This window comes from Colobus angolensis, unplaced genomic scaffold, assembly GCF_000951035.1.
Source record: "Colobus angolensis palliatus isolate OR3802 unplaced genomic scaffold, Cang.pa_1.0 Scaffold200, whole genome shotgun sequence".
In the NCBI taxonomy this organism is placed as follows: Eukaryota; Metazoa; Chordata; class Mammalia; order Primates; family Cercopithecidae; genus Colobus; species Colobus angolensis.
Genome location: NW_012115156.1, coordinates 3,083,255 through 3,098,859, shown reverse-complemented (window position 1 = coordinate 3,098,859; position 15,605 = coordinate 3,083,255). Strand labels below are relative to the sequence as shown.

The 15,605-nt window shown below is 37.4% G+C and overlaps 1 protein-coding gene across 5 annotated transcripts in view; it reads left to right on the top strand.

The window, feature by feature from the left end:
• The window catches only part of PRKG2 (protein kinase, cGMP-dependent, type II), a 117,488-nt gene that overhangs the window by 63,076 nt on the left and 38,807 nt on the right, over positions 1 to 15,605 (top strand). For 3 of the 5 annotated variants that reach the window (XM_011941746.1, XM_011941747.1, XM_011941749.1), the window contains 4 exons: positions 1,283 to 1,436; positions 3,581 to 3,717; positions 6,442 to 6,531; positions 8,634 to 8,775. In XM_011941746.1, the coding sequence (XP_011797136.1) occupies positions 1,283 to 1,436; positions 3,581 to 3,717; positions 6,442 to 6,531; positions 8,634 to 8,775 (523 nt within the window). The remainder of the gene's footprint in view (positions 1 to 1,282; positions 1,437 to 3,580; positions 3,718 to 6,441; positions 6,532 to 8,633; positions 8,776 to 15,605) is intronic. The other 2 variants (XM_011941748.1, XM_011941750.1) reach the window with 2 other exon arrangements.

Sequence of the window (15,605 nt, the reverse complement as noted above, 5' to 3'; positions counted from 1 at the left end):
GCCGATAAGTAAAGAAGGGGACAGAGGGTGTGACTTGCTGTGTGGTAACTTTTACTGTGCCTTCACTAGAAAATTCTGGAGAGTTCTTTTTAATTGTTCTTCCACAAAGACAACACCACTTTCACTAGAACGGATATTATCTAAGTCTATTATAAATAGTCTGCTCCTTTATTTTGGGTGATGAGTAGGAACATTAGGGAGAAATGTTCTAATCCAGGGACTTACAAAAGGGATATTTTATGTTGCCTGGTGACTTAGCTCAAAAAGACATTAATATTTGATTAGAGGTAAAGAGCAGGGTTATAGTTAGAATTTTTTCAAAATGTAAAGAAACTATTGCCCAGGGATATGTGGAGGAGGGGGTTGGGTAGGTCTCTAAATGTAGTGTTAGTGATTCATTTTTTTTATGTACTATAAAACTCTACTTTGTTAAATGAAAATTATTTGAAAATTGCTGAAACATTTTTTTAGAGTGAATGCTTAAGCATATGTTCACTAGATAATGCTATCAAAGCCATATAGTCAAAATTCTTAGAAAACTTAAATTTGAATTAAATTAGAAGATTTAATCAGTACTTCACATATGTTTTTGTGATTTTTATGCTGAAGGCCTTTTGTGGTAATAATTTATGAATATGTAACCCGGAGCAGTAAACCTTATTAAAAGAGAAAAAAAAATGGGTATTTCCAAACAATAATACTTAGACATAAAGTAAGAAATGTACTTTTCATATTTCACAAAGCAGTTATTTTGGTTCAGCCATGCAAAGCTTCAAGATCTGACAAAACTAGCAAAATGTGGGAAAGATTGTCAGTGTGGCCTTCTCCTGTACGTGCAGCAAAGGAAGTGGCTGCCTTGTTTTATTCCCTTTCATTGACTGCTTTACATGGTTGTTTTTTAACAGCTTTTTTGACGTATATATATTTTTAATTTAAAAAAGTTTCCACACTGAGAAAAAACCTAAGAAGTACATTTTAAATAGCACATAACTATACCCATTTTACCTCTCATTGATTCAATTTGGCATTTGTCTGTTCCCTGGTGTATGTGTATGTGTATGTGTATGTGTATGTATGTGTGAGTTTTATGTTTATATATTCTATTGTTTTCTCCCTGCATGGGACTGAGTCTGATCCATAGAAGTTGAGATAGCCTTTGTGGCAACTATAAATCATAGTTACAGCAGAAATCAGACTGTCGTAGGAGTGAAATTTATGTATGGCATGACACCTTCTTGATTATGGGGGTGTGTGTGTGTAAAGTTTCACTTCTCTTGTACAGGCGGTCCATGTCTAACTGGAAGCTGTCCAAAGCACTCTCTCTGGAAATGATTCAGCTGAAGGAGAAGGTGGCCAGATTTTCCTCATCATCCCCATTCCAGAACCTTGAGATTATTGCAACACTGGGCGTTGGTGGGTTCGGAAGAGTTGAGCTTGTAAGGGGTTTACGTTTCAAGCATCTGAGAGAAGCCTTTTGACTTTTTTTTTGTTTTATATTCCAGCATATCTTGGAGGAATATATGAATTGTTACTGCTATCTTAAATGTCGCTTTGAACCAAAATAGAGAAAGTAAACTTTTCACTCTGCAAATTGTATAGTAGCAGGTCTGTGCTAGTAACTTGTAATAATCAACTGCTAGTTCAAGCTTACATCACATCTTTTGTGAATTTTCTTCTCAATAATTATCAATGTACCAAGTAAGCACTTCCAAAAGGAAACATAAAATAATGTATTTTCTAACAGCAAATGTGTGTCTATATACATTCATGACACTTTTAGTCTCTATACACTAAAGAAAAGAAGAATGTGTCAAGTGAAAATGCCATAGAAATGAAATATTCAATGTTATAGTTACATTCTTTAAACAACTCCAGTACCATGTCTGTATTTCACCTTCATTATCTTATTTTTGGGTTGCTCAAAATTTCATATTGTGAGAAGAGACAAGAAGATGAATGCAAGGGAATATTTGAAGAGCAGCCTTCTGTAGTGTTGATCAGGATATCTTGGAACTTACAGCCTGATTTCAGTTGTGCCTTCCACATCACCCCCTCTCTGAGCTATGAGCTTCCAAGGAGTAGCAAAAGTGGTACTGTCAGAACAAGCTTTCTAAGGAAACTGTGGAAGAGAGATCTGTGGACTTACTGGGTACAGATGGCTCTGAGGCCTTGGCAAGTACCAAGTCCTTCTTTGCCCATCAGATTTTTAAGGATTACCATAACTTATCTTCTGGGAACTCTGCTGACCCGCTGGTCTGCTGGCTGGCCTTGGGCATGAGCAGATTTGAAATGTTGTCAGGAAAGTCTGGACAGTACACTTCACACCCAGTCCTTACTTCATCTCTGATGGGGGTGGGGACAAATAGTTCTTTAGGATAAATAATGTGTGTAATGTCTCTTATGCCTTATGGAGAGACAAAGATAATACCTGTCTGCGGTGGTATTTTTCATCAGTTTGTGGCAAAAGGATTCGATTAACAAAGCTGAGATCTGTTTTCTAATAATAATTGAAGCAGTAAATTCACCATTGATTTGAAAGTCATGGGCAGCACTAACGGCAAACATGAGCAAAATATGGAGTGCAGCCATTTCTGCACAATCTAGTTACTTGTCTAGCGTAGCCTGCTTATGGAGTTTTAAATCTATCAGAAAATTATTTAAAAATGTTTATTTCCTTTTAAGGAAATACTTGTTTGTGCATCTAGAGTAGTACTGTTTAATAGAACTGTGCTGAGGGAAGTCCTATATCTGTGCTATTCAATAGGGTAGCCACTAATTAGATGTGACTGTTGAGCTTTTGAGATGTGGCTAGTATAACTCAGGAACTGAATTTTTAATTTTATTTGATTTAAATTTAAATAACCACGTGTGATTTTCAGTTATAATATTGGATGGTACAGATATAGAGCTTGATTTCATATATTTTGCTTTAGGCTGGGTGCAGTGGCTCATGCTTATAATCCCAGCACTTTAGGAAGCCAAGGTGGAAGGATTGCTTGGGCTCAGGAGTTTGAGACTAGCCTGAGCAACATAGTGAGGCCTCACCTTTATAAAAAATACAGAAATTAGCTGGGTGTGGTGGTTTGCACTTGTAGTCCCAGCTACTCAGGAGGCTGAGATGGGAGGATAGATTGAGCCCAGGAGGTCAAGGCTGCAATGAGCCCTGATTGCACCACTGCACTCTGGGCAACAGAGTAAGACCCTGTCTTAAAATAATAATAATAATAATAATAATAATGTCTTGCTTTGAAAGCAAAGTGAATAATAAGAAAAAAATGGCAATTCTGGTCAAAGTTTTTTATGTCATGCAATTAAAAATAGAATGGCTATCTAAATATTAAGTCTAACAGAATTTTATTTTGCTTTAATACAAAATTTTAGAGCCACATCCCAGATAGATGTACTATTCTAGAAATTATGATGAAAGGGAAGTGTGTACAGTTGAATGAAAGTTCTCAAAGGGATAAGTGGTTAATGGCTTCCATACTAATTAAACATGAAACAGTTTTAACTCTCATCAATTAGCATGTTTTATATAGATATAAGTTAATTTTGAGGTATCTTTCCATTTCTTACATAGGTTAAAGTAAAAAATGAGAATGTTGCTTTTGCTATGAAGTGTATAAGGAAGAAGCACATAGTTGACACCAAGCAGCAGGAGCATGTCTACTCAGAGAAGAGGATCTTAGAGGAGCTGTGCTCTCCATTCATTGTGAAGTAAGTGAGCATTTGGCTTCCAAGGACTTAGGATTTTCAGGCTCTTTATTTATTTATTTATTTACTTAAATTATTTTTATTTTTATTTTTAATTTTTGTGGGTACATAATAGGCATATATATTTATGGGACGCCTGAAATGTTTTGATACAGGCATGCAATGCATAGTAATTACAGCATGGAAAATTGGGTATCCATCCCCTTGAGCATTTACCCTTTGTGTTACAAACAATCCGCTTATACTATTTTAGTTATTTTACAATGTCCAATTAAATTGTTATTAACCGTGATCTCCCTGTTGTGCTATCAGTTGCTAGATCTTATTCTTTTTTTCTATTTTATTTTGTCCCCATTAACCATCTCCCCTTCCTGCATGTCTCCCCACTACATTTTCCAGGCTCTGGTAACCACCCCTCTATTCTCTATCTCCATGAATTCAATTGCTTTGATTTTTAGATCCCACAAATAAGTGAGAACGTGTGATGCTTGTCTTTTTATGTCTGGCTTACTTCACTTAACATAAGTACCTCCAGTTCCATCCATGTTGTTGCAAATGACAGAATCTCATGTTTTTTGTATGGGTGAGTAGCACTCGGCTCTTCTTTTAAACTTTCCATGCAAGAGGACAGAAAGAAGAGGAGGAGGAGGACCCACTCTGGATTCTTCATCCAAGTCACAGCAACAGTACTAAAAATGTTAGAAGTTTGAAACCTGGGGTCAGATGTTTTCCAGTTGTTTTTATTCTTGAGTAAACATCATGAAAGTGTGTGTGTATATACATCTGTTTGAGTATGTATATATATGAATATAAAATTATTGAGGAATAGTTTGAACTGGTTATTTTATTGAGACTTAATGCAGAACTGGGGACTAGGGAAGCAAGGATATGTGTGAAACTCCTCAGAGAGCATCCTGATCTTGAATTTCTGCGGGAGGCAGCATTTGGGCACATGTGGGAAGTCAAGGGGGAATGTAACCTGGTCCTAGTAGTACCTAGGTACCAAAACAGTTGTCTCCTAATAGTTATTCTTTCTGTAGCTGTCACAAGAGTTTGCAGAAGAAATGTTAATTATTATAGGCCACAGCTCTCTATCCTTGTGAATTCAAGGGTAGTGGTGTAACCCAGTTTATGCTTTCGTGTATGTCATAATGCCCCAGAGTGTAGTTTTAGTGATTTCTGGGTAAAGTGTCCCTGTAATGACTAAAATTTATGATTTTTGATCAAATGCTTTAAAAGACTCTCTCTGCCTGTCCATCTTTCCAGACTCATTTTTTCCCCCAAGATCAACAAAGAAGTTTGAACCCAGGTGGTGCTGCCAATAGAAAGTCATTCAATTACTTTTATATTAATTATGTTCCCAGAATGTATGCCCTTTTAAAATTAATATTTTGTTAACAAACTATGATGAGCAGCTTCAGGGCATGGATTAGATTGCATTCATTGTCTTATTTTCAACTCTTTCGAAAGTGCCTGGCATGTAGTCAGGCAATAAAATGAAGAATAAATATTAATGACAACATTTATTGAGAAATTAACATTATACCAGGTGCTGTTCTAAGCTATATCTATATGTATAATCAACACATTTATCTCACTGGTCAATTAGAATAAAATGGATATATATATGTTTCAATGAATACGTATCAATAATATACATAATAATATGTAATCCATATAGAGTAAAATGAATATATATGTTCATTGAGAATCAATGAGAAAACAGACGTTGCATAGCTAATAAATGTCTGATCTGGATTTAAGGCTTGGCAGTTTGGTTCAGAGCCCACTCTTTGAACCACTTTACCTGATTGCTGCTTCTGTCTGTGTATGATATGGCTGCTATACTGTCTACTTTGGTCTCGATGTGGTGCTAGGGAGAAAAGGGGGTCTCTTGATGATTAAGACCCCAAAACTGTTTTTACACAATGTTGAAATATGATGCCCTGCCTAGGTTCCGCTTTGGAACTGAGGCCCCCATTCCCCCAGCTTCTAGGAGTGTGGCTGTCAGCTGAGGACTCGAGCTCAGTTCCTCTCTGGGCATTGGTTTATGTTTTTATTTGGTGAAGAGAACCACCTTGCCTAAGATCATATTCTCTCTTCGGGGATATGTATCCAACAACTGCAGAGCCCCCTAAAGCTGAGGCTTTTGTCGGCACTGAAACGTAGCCCAATTCTACTTCCTTCCTCCCCCACAGGTGTTGTTTCCAATTGCACTCCCCACTAATCTGACTGCTTGCAAATCTCAGTCTCAGAGTCTATTTCCAGGGGAATCCAATGTCAGTTAACCAACTAGGGGACTTAAGACATTGACATGAATTACTACTATGCAGGGCAAATCTTAAAGGTGACATATGCAGGGGTCTCTGAGTTTTTGGAAAAAGGAGAGGACATATTTGGTAGGTGGGATAATGAGCTGTTTTGTTAGAAAGATGGCCTTGAAGGTTGACCCTGAAGAATGGATAAAATTTTTACAGTGAAACTGAGATTAAGAATTTCAGTCTGTGGTTAGAGAAAGGCCAATTTAAGTAAAGAGATCCACAGGAGCAGAAGCAAGGCAGTAGGGAAATCAAAGAGGATTTGGCAAGAAGCCCAGTGTAGTTGTGGGGTATTTATATGGAGATGAGGATCATTGTTCATAATGTTATGATGACAGTTCTAAGCAACTTTTAACAGGTTTTTAAACTAGATTTCTAATAATAACCATGTTTTTATCTGTCTTCACAGATTATATCGTACTTTCAAGGACAATAAGTATGTATACATGCTTCTGGAGGCCTGCTTAGGTGGGGAGCTATGGAGTATATTAAGGGACAGGTAATGAAAAAGTTTGTGTACTCACATCTGGTCTAAGGGATGCTATATTTATAATCATTAAAAAAGGCATAGAGGAAATCATTAGGAAATTACTATAAGAAAATATCTCTTGATAAAATAAAGTAGTAATAGTGATATTTTCTTAGCTAATGGTACAATAGTGCCGTAACACCACAGAAAGTAGTTGTTGTCATCTCTGTTTTAGGAATTAAAGAATCCCAGACTAGAGAGGAGGTGAACTATCCCAGGTTACATGACTAGTATAAAGCAGAGTCAGGGTAAAAACACAGATGTTTCTGATTCCAAATCTCCTAGCAGAAGCAGTGTGATAAACAAAAGGCGGGGGTGCGGAGTGGGGAGTGGGTAAGCCCTCACTGAGGGCAGAGCAAGATGCCTGCAAAAATTCAGTTTAACACAAGGGGGTGATTTTCACACAATTAAAGTCGCAGATATTTACTAAGCACCACCTGTGTAAAAGGCTCCATAGTGCATGGTGGGGGTCAGGAGGAGACGCTCTAGACAGTGTGGGTTTTTGTAACCAAAAGAGTAAAAGGTAGAAACTTTACCTCCAACGAGTTTAGAGTTTCCTTGGGAGATATGTATACAGTTCTAAAACATTTCATTTTTTATTGAGAAAACTAAGTGGTGACAAAGAAGTTGGAAATTTGTAGTTAAATGCCAAATAGTGTTGTAGATGGTGAGCTCCGAGGAGGGGAGAGAGAGAGAATGTGATGATAGATGAAGGATTTGAATGAAACTCTAAACATGACCCAAATTTGGAAAGGCAGAGAGGTAGGGAAACTGCTTTAAGACAAAGCAGGGAAGTTGGGGTAGTATTGTGTCTCTTTGTAGATGGTGAACAGAAGAATTTGGGTAGAAGGTAAGGGCAACAGAAGACATGAGAGCGTAGGCTGACATTAGATTGTGGAGGCTGATGCAAGGCCACATATTTACAGTCAGACCTATGCCAGTGTTTTTCAAAGTTGGCCACACATTGCATTCATGTGGAAAGCTTTTACAAAGTAAAAATGCCGGGCCCTAATGCCAGAGGTTATGATTCATTTAATCTGGGATGGGGTCCAATAAATGATTTTTTAAATGCTTTTCAGACAATTTTAATGTGCATTTATGGTTGAGAATCACTGACTTAGGCAAGGAAAGAACATTGAGCATCTGAGTAGAAGATGAATGTGTTGTGTCAGGAACTTTTTTTGGACAGATTTGAATGGGGAGAACCTGGAAGGGTTCTTTCATGATACCTGCAAATGCATTAGCCTCTTCTATCTTTGCTTCAGTAGGCAAATGTGTTGAGAAAATCTGAATCATTTTAGGAAAGGGAGTTACTGCTACCTGTTAGGCACTGTGCTTAATCCTGAAAATGCTTTTAAGTAAGTATCAAACCTTTTTTACTGGTAAGGATTCTCAGCCTCAGAACAGTTAAACAATTTTCTCAAGGATATAGTGAGTGAAAGAAACAGGAGACAAACCTAGTTTCTGTCACTCCAAAGCCATGTTCCTCTGTGAGATCATGTGGCAAGTCACCACTGCATTAAAAATAATTCAGTGTGTAAAACTACACACAGTGCTGACAGAGGGGACTCTAATAAAAGATCAAGGGGCCCCAAATAGAAAAGACTTATGGTCCCATTTCTGCCGGGGTTACTCTGACGTGCTATGCAAACAGGAAATGAAAATAATCACTTGAGTCATTTTTAAGTCAAGCAATAAGTTGCAAAAGTCTGGTTCAAGCTCTCCACTATAGTTGCAGTTTCTTCAGAGCTCAGAGCTCGTGTTGGGAGTTTAAAGACAGTCTTAGTTTTTGGATTTTTCTCTTTTACATGTTCATGTATGATTACCAAAAACAGTTGTTGATATTTTAATTTTAGTGAAGTAGTTCTTGTTTGTATTCACATATCTCCCTGAATTGCCTTATGATCTACAAACAGCTTAATTCATGGGTAGTATAAAATACATTTTATTGTTGATACCCTGCAAAATATTTATATTGCATAAACCTGCCAATCCAGTAATTGATTTGACACCTAGAGTAGCACCAAAGATATGCATCCAGAGTATTAAGAGGGAAAATGATTTCATTGCAGAGGCAGCTTTGATGAACCCACCTCCAAATTCTGCGTTGCTTGTGTGACAGAAGCATTTGATTACCTGCATCGACTAGGTATTATCTACAGAGACTTAAAACCAGAAAACTTAATTCTAGATGCTGAAGGTTACCTTAAATTGGTAAGACAACTTTTCTCACTTACAGTCTTATATGAGATATTTCCCCTGGCAAAAGTTGTGTTATAGTTGCAATTTTCTTTTTAATTTTGGTGCAGTTGTTATTGTCTCTTTGGGGGGTATGGCCTTTGACATTTCCTGACAATACAGGGAGCAGTGTTATGAGTACATTATTTTTGACCTAAGGATTTAATGTTTAACCATATTTGTGACTCCTACAGAAGGTTCACATAATAGAATGCCTTTAAAATTGGATTTTGTCAGTATTTTTGTTTAATTTTTAATACTTTTAACTATTTTTTAAATGGATCCTTGCTGTACATAGGGAGTGATATAAGGAATAAGAAAAGAAGATAATATGATTTCCACCCCAAGATATCCACTGTGTATATATAAAGAGAAGATAAACATAGAGACGTTAGTAGTTTTCTTGAAATCTTTCGAGGTGATTATAATGGGACCCCAGGATTTAACATCACAACCCTGGAGTACAGGCTTCTTGAGGGCAGAGACTTTCCTGGCTGCCCATCTTTGTAATCTTCTGATCCCTAATATGAACTCCTTTGCATGTCACACTAAAGAAAAAATTACTACCAGTCACATAAACTGCTTTCAGTGAGAAACTGTAATAGACTGGACAGTCATAACTGAGGAGAAAGCAAGGCACTTTGGATCTTGGGAAGGAACCCCATTAGAATGGGGAACCCAGGCTTTTACCTGAGTCCATTTTCACTTCAAGGACATTAGACTATCTCTGAACTTAACATTTACAAAGATATTAGAAGTTTCTCACTTCAGAACTTTTATAAAAGGAAATAAAGATAGCTACAATTTCATGGGCAGTTACTATATTTAAAGCTACTATGCTAAACATTTTACGATTAACCTATTTAACAATCTACAAGATAGGTTAGATAGGTTTCATCACCCACATGTTATAGTTGTAGAATTCAGCCTTATGAATTAAATTTATTATGTGTAAATGCTAAGATATTTTTCTCGGTGGTAAAGAGTAAAATAAAAGCCCTTTCATGTGAAATCTGGCTAACTTCCAAGAAACACTTTTAGTCATTCAAGCTTTATTTTATCCATGAAAGATAGCTTTGAGAACTGGTGAGGTACTAACACAAGACCCCAATCGCTTCTGTTCTTCACAATTCCTTCATTGGTTATGCCTCCTACATCTCTTTACAGAAACTCTTTGGAGTATTGTAAAAGTAATACCAACATGAGGAATGCAGACAATTCAGTAGCTCCATCTCTTTTTTCTCATTACTGATTTTTCTTAAAAAGCTGTTTTTCAAAAAACATATTTCACATGTATAGGCATAGAGCTCAATAAATAACTTCTGTTATGCATTCTGCTAATTCACTTACCAATCAGCTAAACAAAGAGTAAGAACTATAGCCTTCAGTGATTAAAAAGTGAATATTAAATATTTTAATTTCTAGCTATGCATTAAACTATATATCTTGAAATCCTCTCACTACAAAATGTCTACTGGATGAAACATGAAAAGCAGTATTAAATATATGGCTGAGTTTATAAGACAACATGAGAATTCCTCTGGGGTTTGAAACCAAACTTGAGCAGCAGTATCTGGTGGAAATCACACATTGAAGCTGCCATCTTACGGGCACCTAGCAATCCTAGGTGGTCTAGAGGTTTGATTTTAGTAGCCGTGCCCTCTGGGAACAGGAGACCAAGCTTTGGACCTATGTAGTGTGGGTAGGTGAATTAGAGAACATTGCATGAAACCAGGAATCACACAGATTAAACTCTTAGAGAAATAGGAAACAAGAAATAAATATCAAATTTGTCTTGACAGATTACATGCAAAGAAACATGCTTTTCTCATTACTGGCTCTTGGTAGAGGAATAGAAACCTATCCCTAAGAGTTCTTGGCCACAGGTTGGTCTTAGTGGAGGTTGGGTGCCCAGTCTTCAAGGATGGAAAAATCTAAGCAAGAATCTAAATGAAATGGATCTATGTTGGTGGCATGCCCAAGTTCCCAAGAATCAATGTATATTCTTTCTGGAAGAATATACTGTCAACTCAGTACACAAAGAACTACTGGATCTAAAGTTCTAGGGAACATAATCCAACATTAAAAAACATAAATGTATGAGGAAAAAAGCTACTATAGGCATTAGTTTTCAGAAACAAAAAGAGCAGAAGCAGACACATAAATGCCTCATTTATTGGAGTAATCAGACATAGACTATACAGTAAATACATCTAATATGTTTTAAAACTAAGAGAGGGATAAAAAATGAGCAAGGATCAGAAACTCGAAAAAGATCTAACAGGTATGGAAGGAAACTAACAAAGCATCTAACAAGAAATTAAGAGTGTAATGATTGAAATTATATATGCAATGAAAGCTTTCATTAATGGTGAAGTAGCTTGCATTGGACTACCCTCTTGATAAGATTAATCATAACTGAAGGCATTGAAAATAAACAAAGAGTAGATATTCAAGCTTTGTACAAAGGAAACCATGCTGAGTGAGATCCACATTGAAACAGCTGTTATACAGCTGTTCACTTCAGGACATTCTTCAGTGTATAAGGAATGGGGAATAAACCTTTAGTTAAAATTGTACCTCATGGTAAATTAGTGAGCATTTTTTATCAGGTTGTGAACAGGACAAGAATATCTCCTCGTATCACTTGTATTTAACATTTTAATAGAGGTCTTAGCAAATTAAGTAAACTAAGAAAGATAAATGAAATCCCCAAAAATTATAAAGGAAGAAGTTATCTGTTTTTATTTGCAATGTGAATTTTTATTTAGAAAAGTCTGAAGACTCTACCAAAGAGGTACTAGAAACAAGAGGTAAGTTAAGTATGATTATAGGTACAAAGTAATATACAAATATAAATTCTGCTTTTATATACCAGCAATAAAAATGTATAAGTGAAATAAAATAACCTTCATAATACTAAAAGTTATAAAATAATTTTGAGTAAATTTAATATGTAAAATGTATGAGACCTCTACATTAAAACCCACAAAATATCACTGAAAAAAACTAAATGGCAAGATATACTATGTTCATGGATTAGATAATTCAATATTTGATAAGCTATTCTCCTCAAATTGATCTAAGATTCAATATTACTGCATTAAAAATTTGAGCAGCCATTTTTAAAGAAATGGAGACATTTATTCTAAAATTTACATAGAAATGCAAAATGATTAGAAGAAACTTCGAAAAAGAACAAAATTAAAGAATGTATATTATAAATATCAAGGCTATAAAGCTAGAGTAATCAAGACAGTATGATACGGGTATAGGAAAAGACAGATAACTCAATCTAATAGAATAAAGTCCAGAAATAAACATGTACAGTCAGCAAAAAAGTCGTTTCAAAAAGCATTGCTGAAACAACTGGATATCCCTATGTGGAAAAAAATTAACCTAAATCCCACCACAAACCGTATACAAAAATTAATTCTAGATGAATCTTATACCTGTAAATCACTTAGACATAAACATAGGGTAATATTTTCACAATTTGAGGTAGGCCAATACTTCTTAGAATACAAATATTTCCCATATATATTTACATGACAAAAGTCTTGTATGTAGAATATGTAAAGAACTCCTACAAATCACTAATTAAAAGACAAATCAATTTTTTAAAATGGTCAACATCTAACCACTTCACAGTGGCTGGCAAGATGGCCAAATAGGAACAGCTCTGGTCTGCAGCTCAATGCAGAAGGCAGGTGATTTCTGCATTTTCAGCTGAGAAACCTAGCTCATCTCACTGGGACTGGTTAGACAGTGGGTGAGCTGAAGCAGGGTAGAGCGTCACCTCACCTGGGTAGAGCGTTAGCCACAAGGGGTTGGGGAACTCCCTCCCCTATCCAGGGGAAGCCATGAGGGACTGTGCTGTGAGGAATGGTGAATTGCAGCCCCAGATACTAAGCTTTTCCCATGGTTTTCACAATCCACAGACCAGGAGATTCCTTTGGGTCCTCACATCATCAGGGCTCTGAGTTTCAAGCACAAAACTGGGTGGCCATTTGGGCAGACACTGAGCTAGCTGTGGGAGTTTTTTTCTCATACACCAGTGGCACTTGGAATGCAAATGAGACAGAACCATGCACTCCCCTGGAAAGGGGGCTGAAGCCAGGGAGCCAAGTGGTCTAGCTTAGTGGATCCCACCCCCAGAGAGACAAGCAACCTAAGATTCACTGGTTTGAAATCCTCCCTGCCAGCACAGCAGTCTGAAGTCAACCTGGGATGCTCGAGCTTGGTAGGGGGTGGGACGTCCACTATTACTGAGACTTGAGTAGGCAGTTTTACCCTCACCGTGTAAACAAAGCCTCTGGGAAGTTCAAACTTGGTGGAGCCTGCTGCAGCTCAGCAAAACCACTGTAGCCAGACTGCCTCTCTAGATTTCCCCTTTCTGGGCAGGGCATCTGTGAAAGAAAGGCAGCAGTCCCAGTGAGGGGTTCATAGATAAAACTCCCATCTCCCTGGAACAGAGCAGCTGGGGTAAGGGGTAGCTGTGGGTGCAGCTTCAGCGGACTAAAATATTCCTGTCTGCCGGCTCTGAAGAGAGGAGTGGATCTCCCAGCACAGAGCTCGAGCTCTGTTAAGGGACAGACTGCCTCCTCAAGTGGGTTCCTGACCCTTGTTCCTCCTGACTGAGAGACACCTCCCAGCAGATACCTCATACAGGAGAGCTCCAGCTAGCATCTGGCAGGTGCTCCTATGAGATGAAGCTTCAGAGGAAAGAACAGGCAGCAATCTTTGCTGTTCTGTAGCCTCACCTGGGTGATACAAAGGCAAGCAGGGTCTGGAGTGAACCTCCAGCAAACTCTGGCAGACCTGAAATAGAGGGGCCTGTTAGAAGGAAAACTAACAAAACAAACAGAAAGGAATGGCATCGACATCAACAAAAAGGACTTCCACACAAAAACCCCATCCAAAGGTCACAAACATCTAATACCAAAGGTACATACATCCATGAATATGAGGAAAAAACAGCACAAAAAGGCTGAAAATTCCAAAAACCAGAATGCCTCTACTCCTCCAAAAGATCACAACTCCTCACCACCAAGGGAACAAATTGGAGGGGGAATGATTTTGATGAATTGACAGAAGTAGGCTTCAGAAGGTGGATAATAACAAACTCCTCTGAACTAAAGGAGCATGTTTTAACCCAATGCAAAGACTAGAAGAACATTGAAAAAAGATTAGAGGAATTGCTAACTAGAATAACCAGCTTAGAGAAGAGCATATATGACCTTATGGAGCTGAAAAACAGCACGAGAACTTTGTGAAACATACACAAATATCAATAGCTGAATCGATCAAGCAGAAGAAAGGATATCACAGATTGAAGACCAACTCAATGAAATAAAGCATGAAGACAAGACTAAGAAAAAAGAATGAACAAAGCCTCCAAAAAATATGGGACTATGTGAAAAGACCAAACTTATGTCTGATTGGTATACCTGAAAGTGATAGAGAGAATGGAACCAAGTTGGAAAAAACTCTTCAGGGTATTATCCAGGAGAACTTCTCCAACCTACAACAATCAAATTCAGGAAATACACAGAACACCACAAAGATACTCCTTGAGGAGAGCAACTACAAGACACATAATCATCAGATTCACCAAGGTTGAAATGAAGGAAAAAATGTTAAGGGCAGCCAGAGAGAAATGTCAGGTTACCAACAAAGGGGTGTCCATCAGACTAACAGTGTGTCTCTCTACAGAAACCCTACAAGTCAGAAGAAAGTGGGGGCCAAAATTCAACATTCTTAAAGAAAAGAATTTTCAACCCAGAATTTCATATCCAGCCAAATTAAGCTTCAGAAGCTAAGGAGAAATAAAATCCTTTACAGAGAAGCAAATACTGAAAGATTTTGTCACTACCAGACCTGCCTTACAAGAGCTCCTGAAGGAAGCATTAAATATGGAAAGGAAAAACAGGTACTAGCCACTGCAAAAACATTCCAAATTGTAGAGAACATCGACACTATGAAGAAACCACATCAACTATTGAGCAAAATAAGCAGCTATCATCATAATGACAGGATCAAATTCACACATTACATTTAACCTTAAATGTAAACAGGCTAAATGCTGCAGTTAAAAGACACAGACTGGCAATTAGGAGAGAGTCAAGATGCATTGGTGTGCTGTTTTCAGGAGACCCATCTCACATGCAGAGACACACGTAGGCTCGAAATATAGGGGTGGAGGAATATTTACCAAGCAAATGGAAAGCAAAAGAATGCAGAGGTTGCAATCCTAGTCTCTGATAAAACAGACTTTAAACCAACAAAAGTCAAAAAAGACAAGGCTATTACATAATGGTAAAGGTATCAATGCAACCAGAAGAGCTAACTATCCTAAATATATATGCACCCAATACAGGAGAGCCCAGATTCATAAGGCAAGTTCTTAGAGACCTACAAAGAGACTTAGACTCCTACACAATAATAGTGGGAGACTTTAACACTCCACTGTCAACATTAGACAGATCAACGAGACAGAAAATTAACAAGGATATTCAGGAATTGATGTCAGCCCTGGACCAAATGGACCTAATAGATATCTACAGAACTCTCCACTGCAAATCAACAGAATATACATTCTTCTCAGCACCACATCACACTTATTCCAAAATTGACCACATAATTGGAAATAAAACACTTCTTAGTAAATGCAAAAGAAGGGAAATCCTAACAGTCTCTCAGAGCACAGTGAAATCAAATTAGAACTCAGGATTAAGAAACTCACTCAAAACTGCACAACTACATGGAAACTGAACAACCTGCTCCTGAATGACTACTGGGTAAAT